The sequence below is a fragment of the Gloeophyllum trabeum genome, assembly GCF_000344685.1.
Source record: "Gloeophyllum trabeum ATCC 11539 unplaced genomic scaffold GLOTRscaffold_00015, whole genome shotgun sequence".
NCBI lineage: Eukaryota > Fungi > Basidiomycota > Agaricomycetes > Gloeophyllales > Gloeophyllaceae > Gloeophyllum > Gloeophyllum trabeum.
Window position 1 is genome coordinate 530,119 of NW_006920424.1, and position 8,656 is coordinate 538,774.

Sequence of the window (8,656 nt, forward strand, 5' to 3'; positions counted from 1 at the left end):
ATAGCCAGCAAAGTGTTCACTCACAGCTGCAGAAGCAGAAGCAGAATCTTGCTGGGCCTCATTTGCAGACTCCTTTGACTCCTTAGACTTCTTCTTGCTCTAGTTCTGTATTGGAGGTAAAAAGTGCGCTGACTGGGGATTGAACCAATGTTTAGGGACAATTGTCCAGGCCTAATGTAATGGGATTTCAGGTGGCAGGCAGGCTGCCGTGAGCCGGGCTGAGTTTGAATGGCCTACCCCGGCATCCTGGCAGTTGGGCAGGGATCAGGGCTAGGTCTGGTGCCCCGGGAATGGCCTGGGGGGCTAAGAATAGGCTGGCTGATCATCCAGGCACCTGGGTGGCTCCAAAAAATGCGCAAAAATTCGGAGAAATCAGTATATATTGGTGGAGCCCGGACTCCACATATTAGTGCTACAGCACACATATTCACAGCAGGTTCCATGATTTTTCCCAGATTATTGCGCATTTTTCCTGATTTTATATGAGCTGCTAATGGCTGATTGTGTGGTGCTCTAGACACATTCCCACGCTATGGATAGCTCCGGCACCATGATGCCTGTCCCAAAAAATATATTGTGATTTTTTTGCGTATTTTTCTGTAATCTTCTGCGGCCTGCAGGGCCAGCTATGGCTACCCACCTATTATTGACAACAGCTCAGATCAAATCCTGATTTGGATCTCCATGCCAGGGATGCCGGGGCTGTCGTATTCAAGCTCAGCAGGGCTTCCTGACACTACATAGGGTACTCAAAAATCTCATACATTACAGACGATTGTAAAGGCTGTTTAATGTAAAAGGCTTTATGATAACAAAGGGGATCTAATACATTAATCTTACAGCAACAGGTGAACAGACTGGCTCGAGACTGTTCGAATACTCAATGAGGACACGTAGAAGAGGAGGTTCACATCTCGCGAATCCTCACAAAGAACAAAGGCCCTGTGACGACATGCTGGAACAACCCCTCATCGACACAGCCCACCCTTGTTTCTACCTCTGGCCCCCGTCTAGACAGAAAAACTCCCCTGTCAAAACTCACAGACGGTGAGAAGACCCTGCTCAGTAGGCACAATGGCTGCTTCAAGTGCCAACATTTCAATGTCGATCACCAGTCTAAGGCCTGCCCGTACGGATTTCCTAATGCCACAACGTACACGGAGCTAACCCAGGCCGACGTCACTGCTAGCCTCTACCCCTCCGCTGCAAATTGTCCTTCAACTTCAAAGACGACTATAGTCAACACCGTTGTCGACAATACAGAAGATGAACCAATGGGTCTCATTGGAGTGGTCGCTGTGCTTGACTCCAAGGATGACACCGATGAGTGTGTTCTCTTTTCTATGCCCCACCTTACTTTCCCCTGTACAATTCCCGCTCCTGCCGTTGATAAGCCTCAGGATCATCTGACCCCTGAAAACGCGGACTCAGCCCATCGTACAAGCCCTCTGGAGCTCATTCGACACAGTGCTCACACGCCTCTAGGTTTCTATGGGCTCTAAAGAATTTTTCTATTTAGCTCCGGACTTCCTAGCATCCTCAAGATGTACACGGACCCATTCCGCAATTTATCTCTGTGGACAGGAGCTCTGGAGTGACTTAACTAATGCAATTTCTAGATGAATTAGCTCCGGGGCCCGCGGACACTTCTATCGAGGGGCGTCGTCCTCATGCCCACCCTCCAGCACACACCCCCTCTCATTTCCATCAAAATACCGAAGGTGCGTACGTATACAAGTCACCATGAGGCCAGCATCAGTCAGCGAGCGGCCGGAGGTAATTAGCACGTGACCGGCGCATCACGTGGAGTGATGGGACCACTTAGGGCAGGTGGAGGAGCGTCGAGGCGACCTCTAGGGCTGGGACGAGCAAGTGGGAGTGCAAGGGAGTTGTATGATGCATGGTATAATGGTGGCAAGTGCTGAGCAATCCTGTGGGTAGCAGCATTTATTTGTTATTTATCTCCAGACGGTCGCAAAGCCATTCCTGTAGTATAAATTGTACAAAGTAGCATACAGAAAAACAAGTTTTGCACTTCACCATCTCGGAGAATTAGCGTTACAATCTCAGCGACCCTTGAAATTCGAAAGTGTCGAACTTAGCGAATTATAACTGATCCTAGCTTTGCCAATAGGCCTGACTCGTCAAGTGATTTATCTCCGCCGTCGATTTAATTATCTCTGGTGTGTCCTACATAGTGAAATAAAATTAACCCAGTCCCTCTAGCAATTTCTACCCCCGCAAGCACGATCCTACGACAGGTGTTGTTGCTTGCGACTTTGATTGCAACTTTTCGGAGATAAATACTCCGGAGTGTCAACTAGCATTTGTTTCAGGTGTCAAAGGGTTTGCTTTATTTTTCTAGGTCTTCCTATGGACTACCCTACGGTGTCTTACTCCTCCTTTCCCCCTCAAACTATTAAATACCCCTCAGTTGTCTCAGACCGCCTTCACCCATATCATGGGGGGTCAGGTTTATTTCTTTTGGTCCTTGGTGATTGTTGTGTGTCAGTGCATATCACCGTCGAGGACCCCATCCCCATCACAGCCATGCTTGATACGGGTTGCAGTATGACACTAATATCCGATACCCTTGCACAGCAATTAGGCCTTCGCCAGTTCGTTCTCCCCAAACCGAAGGCGATATTGCTCGCACTAGACTCTGACGGAGTTGAGAAGGTTGCAATGCACTTAACACATTGGGTTCAGATTTCTGTTTCTTCTCTCGATAATTCATGGTGCTCTCGCCCTGTACGCACTCTTGTGACGCTGTGTTTATGTGTTCCTTTACTGTGTGGTCTTACCTTTATTTCTTGGAACCACCTCACTGTTGATCCTGAGGATCATACATGTATAGACAAAACGTCTAGTTATGAGTTGTTAAACCCTTCTGCACTAAACACCCGCGAGTTACCGCATAAGCCCCCCTCTAGATCTGATGTCCTGAATGAACACTGGATCATTGAAAACAACCGGTGAGCTACAATTGCCGAGCTCAAAGAACATCTCAAGCCCTTACGCGAACAGGTTGACTGAGTGGCCTTCATAGCTAAGCCCTTTGATGCCATCACTGCTGTTCGCGACCGCATACAGATGCTAACAGTCCAGGAACAGCTTGATACCCTCAATCTTGAGTTCAAGACCAAGTACGCCGACCTGTTTCCAGATGACATACCCCACGTTACTCAACTCCCAAACGACGTCTTCCACAGAATCAAGCTCAAAGACCCCAATAAGGTCATAGCAGGCCGTCAGTACTCATGCCCAAAGATGCATGGCATACACTCCTGCAACAACATCTCGAGGCCAGTCGTATGCATTCTAGTTCTAGTCCCTACTGCTCACCTTCCTTCCTCATCCCCAAGTCCGACCCAACTGTGTTACCGTGATGGGTAAATGACTATCAAGAGCTGAATGCCAACACTGTGCTGGACAGTCAACCACTTCCATGCATCGACAAGATCCTATCTGACTGCGCAAAAGGTAAGATGTTCTTGAAGATAGATATGACTAATTCCTTCTTCCAGACTCGTGTACACCCAGATGACATCCCCTACACCATTGTCTGGACCCCCTTTGGGCTATACAAATGGCTTGTAATGCCGCAGGGGGGGAGGTATGCCCCCGCAACACACCAACGCCGGATGTTCACGCTCTATGGAAGTATATTGGTAAAATATGTCGCGTCTACTTAGATGACATCGTGATATGGTCTAACACCATCGATGAGCACAAAGAAAATGTGCGCCTAATTCTGAAGGCTTTTCGTGAGTCCTCACTTTTTTGTTCCCCCAAAAAGACGCAGCTTTTCTGCACTGAAATCTGCTTCCTTGGACATATTGTCTCACAACGTGGCATCGAAGCTGACCCCTCAAAGGTTGACAAAATACTGGACTGGCTGACATTTAAATCCGCTACAGATGTCTGTGCCTTCCTGGGCCTCATATGATATATCTCTTCCTTTCTTCCTAAACTTGCAGATCATATTGTTGTACTGACTCCTCTGATGACCAAAGAAGCAGAACACGAGAACACCAACTGGCCTTCGAGAGTGTCAAACAGCTTGTTGTCAGTAGGGAATGCCTTACAACAATAGATCATAACAACATGGGTAATAACAAAATCTTCGTAACTACTGATGCCAGTCAGTACAGAACAGGAGCTATGCTCTCGTATGGTGAGACCTGGGAGAGTGTCCGACCTGTCACCTTTGATTCAATGCAAATGCACAGTGCTCAACTGAACTACCCCATACACGAACAAGAACTCCTTGCCATCATTCGCACCTTGGAAAAGTGGCGAGTTGATCTCTTAGGTGACCCCTTTACCGTCTACACTGACCACCGGATGCTGGAGAACTTCCACACCCAAAAGCACCTTTCACGATGCCAGATTCGTTGGCAAGAATTTCTTTCCCAATATGACTTCAACATCAAGTATGTCAAAGGAGAAGACAATACTGTAGCCGACGCGATGTCGCACGTTCCCGCTCCTGGTGCTCCTGGTGAAGAGATAGTTGGATTCATGAAATTCGGTGAGTTCCCGCTTGCCATTGCCTCTGCACTAACAACCATGGAACCACATGCACATACAGTTGCAGCAGCAATGGAGATAACAGCTGACCCGAGTTTTCTGGCTGAACTATGTGCTGGCTATGACACCGACAAGTTCTGTCAACAATTCTTGGCCATGACCAGCTCCTTCCCCTCCCTCACAATATGTGAGGGGCTACTCTACTTGGCTGACCATCTTGTCATTCCTCAAGTGGCTAAGCTCCGTGAGACACTCTACCGCCTGGCTCATGACAACCTAGGACATTTTGGCTTCAACAAGACATATACTGCGTGAGTCTTATTACTGGCCCAACATGCGACACGACCTCGAGGAATCATACCTCCCCTCGTGTCCAACTGTTATGATTTTCCCATGCTTATCCATTCTATTTCCATTCTGAGCATTGCTATTGGACAGTACCTTTCTCTGAGTAGACCTTCCCATGGATGCTATCTTCTTCTCACATGTTATCTCCCTTGACTCACCTTCTACCAATGGGCACCCTTGTATTTCTCATTTCTCTGAGTTACGTTCTCACAGGATAGCTTACGCATCCTTTCTTATTGTTCTCCCCTATACCACTTACTATATATACTGTAGGAAAACCCATGTATTCCTTAGTTCAACCTCCTGTTGAATACAGCGATTACCTGGACTCTTGACTTGACTGTTGGCATTGGCCCGGCCAGACCTACCTTTCAGTACGCTTACTGAGGTAGTGATGACATAACTGTTGGCACGTGGCCCAGTTATCTCAAGACAACTAGTTAGGACATCACTTCCTAACACCAACATGTCAATGGAACAAAGACTCCACACACAAGCCTGCCGGTCCGCTTCACCCCCTCCCAGTACCTGATGCCCATGGCAATTCCATCGCCATTGACTTCATCAGACCATTGCAGCTCAATGAAGGGTATGACACTATCATCACAATCACTGACCACCTAGGATCAGACGTTCGAATCATACCCGCTCACTCCTTGCAGACAGCGGAACAGTGCGCAAGCTTATTCTTCGACAACTGGTATTGTGAAAATGGTTTACTGACTGACATTATCTCAGATCGTGATCACCTTTTCCTCTCCAAGTTCTGGCGAGCCCTAAGAAGCTTGCCGGCGTCAAACTGAAGATGTCCACCTTGTTTCACCCCGAGACAGACAGCACTAGTGAACGTACAAATAAGACCAAAACCAAAAGGGATGGGTCAAGGCCCTCCCAAAGGTATGTTTCGCTATCATGAACACGGTTAACATGTCTACAGGCTACTCCCCAATTCAATTGCACTTGGGACGCAGTCCCCGCCTGATTCCACCACTGGTCCCTCCAATGTCCCCATCCACTGCTGAAGCCGATGCTGGCCGCCTCATCCGAACTATCGACAACCTTGTGGCAGACACTCAGGACCACCTGCTCAGCATGAGGGTCAACCAAGCCTTCTTTGCCAACCGTCATCGTGGGCCTGAGCCGACGTTCAATGTCGGTGACATGGTGATGCTCTCTACACGCAACCATTGTTGGGAATACAAATCCAAAGGCGATAAACGCGTGGCTAAGTTCATGCCCTGCTACAATGGTCCTTACCATATTACTGATGCTTTTCCTGAGAAATCTGTCTACACGCTTGACATGCCTAACACCATGAACATATTTCCTGAATTCCACTGCCCTATCATCCTAATGAAGGACAGCTCTTTCCTGGTCGCGAACTACCACGTCCAGGCCCAATTGTGACACCCAATGGCGAACAGGAGTGGACCGTACACAAAATAGTCGATGAACGTCGACGCGGAAGAGGATATCAATACCTCGTTCGCTGGGCCGGCTACAATGAGCATGATGACACCTGGCTACCCGGCCGTGAACTCGATGGCTGCGCTGCCCTCGACAAATGGTTCGAAAAACACCCAAGACCCTGAAGATCTTCAAGTCCTCCCCTCCTCTCTCCCTGTTCGATTTCTTCACAGTGGGGGAGGGTGTAACTCTGTCGGCTTACTCCGAATGCGCATCCCAACTATCTATATATGACTTCCACTTTTCTATTCTCGTCACGTCTTCACACACGTCTCGACCGTCCTTTCACTAGTTCATCTTCTGTGGTACTTACATGTTGACATTGCTCAACTTATAAGTCGGAAATGTTGCATCTCTGTAGATTATCGTTCTCTTTTCCCCTTTCTTGCTCAATACCACCTGTGGTCCCATTCTTGTGTGTTTGTCGCTCTGAGTGTTGCCTGCCCACACGGGCTTCCATAAGTCTAAAGTTATGGTGGAATCTACAAGAGCCATATGTCAGAGGATGTGAGTGCGGCCAACGGTATCCAAGTCCAGCTGCAATCATTACGAGTCACCCGGTAAGGCAGTATGTATGATGTATATATGCCAATTTGAGACCCATACAGCTATTGCCACGTAGTGCAGTAGTTATATTGTTCATTTTTACATATATCATTGTTCAACTCAAGATCAAAGTCGAAATACCTGTATTAGTGAGGTCTTAGATAGTGGTATCAATGACCATCAGGTGCCACATTGGCATGCGTGGCTCCTCCTTTTATTATTTCTGGGACCCATGGCCTTATCCGGGCTTATCATGCCTTATAATGGCTTGTAACCCCCATCAGGCCTGATCAGCCTCAGGCTGACAGAGGCTTATACATGCTTTTCGATCATTTCTGAACCCGATAACTCTCCCCGAACCTGATTGACGTATCAGTGCATTATCTGGCATTGTAGAGCAATATCAGTCTTTTCTGTTTTTTCTGCCATTTACTAGCTCCCAAGTCAGTGGATGCCAAAATGCTATGGGTTATAAGGAGTTATGGGTTATGAGAAGCATAGGTTAAGAGGAACTCAACTATAGTCCTCTCGTAAGCATCCTCAAAGTTATCACCCATGAGTATACTTGTATAATACATGTTCCCCATCATGTTGTTCACATGAAGTCTCTCAGCATTACACTCTCCTTTCAGGAGTCAGGGACTGGCACTTGCGCTGCTACGATTCAGGTGGGGTGCGGGATTCCAGCGAGTTTCAATAATATACGGAATCGCCTCGGCTTTGTTTCAAGGCCTGCATATATGGAACAGGCCCGGGCCCTCATGAAAGCATGAAATTTCCATGTACTTTCACCGGCCCATGTGAAAGGGATGCCAGAAAAGGCAGCAGAACTCCTTCAAATGGTTTGGAAGACGGTATGTAAGTGGTCTTGGAGGTCTCTGGACGTCTCCCTGTCATCCTCCGGGGCCTATGACATCAATACGAAGGCATCGGAAGTGTTCAGGAAACTGATCGAGCATGAACAGAGCAAACAGAAAATTGCAGTGATTCCGCATATTATTCAAGGTTGCTGTTAGGTTTGCAAGACATGTTAGGCACTGTTACGATCAAAACACTCTTTCACTATAACACGTGTTCACACGCGTTGGCATCTACGTGCATCTCATTCATAACCTTTTCGAGATATTCATCCACCTGACCTAAACCCCACAACCATCCAAACCCTAATCGCCAGAGCAATGGCGGACGCAGAACAGAAGGACAGGAAAGGGCACATTGCCAAGCCCGAGTACTTTGACGGAAGCAAGACCAAGTTCAAGGCTTGGTGGAGACAGGTCCTCACGTACCTGAGAAATAACAAAAAAGATTTCATCACGGATGCTAAAAAATCGATTTTGTTATCTCATATCTCAGAGGACCTAAAGCGGAAGTCTGGTCACAGAACTATTATGACCAGTTCTTCAGGGACGATACAGAGAGCTCGGAGAAGACGTGGGCGGTCTTCAAAATGGAGATCACCGACGCCTTCCAAGATTCAAATCTTGCTGCACAGGCGCAGATCAAGATCGATCACCTGCACCAAGGGCAGAGGCCAGTGGAGGAGTATTTTCAGGAGTTGGAAATACTAATGACACAAGCCGGGTACAAGAAAGAGGATCAGTACATCCTGAAAACCATCCGTACCAGCGTCAATGAAGCACTTGTCGACAAGGTCTACGGACAAGTCACGGTGCTGACGACATACGACGGATGGAAGGCTGTTTTGATCAAACTCGACAATGCCTGGCAGGAGCGTCAGCAGGAGAAGGCCATGTGGGCCTCA

General features: G+C 47.7%; 2 protein-coding genes across 2 annotated transcripts; both read left to right on the forward strand.

Annotated features, from left to right (window-relative positions):
• Window positions 1–5,793: 5,793 nt before the first annotated feature.
• On the forward strand, window positions 5,794–6,111 carry GLOTRDRAFT_14080 (uncharacterized protein; the record flags this gene model as incomplete). Its single annotated transcript, XM_007871661.1, has 1 exon — window positions 5,794–6,111. A coding segment is annotated over one exon (318 nt), but the record flags the coding sequence as incomplete, so codon positions are not given.
• Window positions 6,112–8,072: 1,961 nt separating this feature from the next.
• GLOTRDRAFT_132928 (uncharacterized protein) lies at window positions 8,073–8,646 on the forward strand (the record flags this gene model as incomplete). The annotated part of the gene is made up of 2 exons (XM_007871821.1): window positions 8,073–8,176; window positions 8,248–8,646. Coding segments are annotated over 2 exons (503 nt in total), but the record flags the coding sequence as incomplete, so codon positions are not given.
• Window positions 8,647–8,656: the final 10 nt, after the last annotated feature.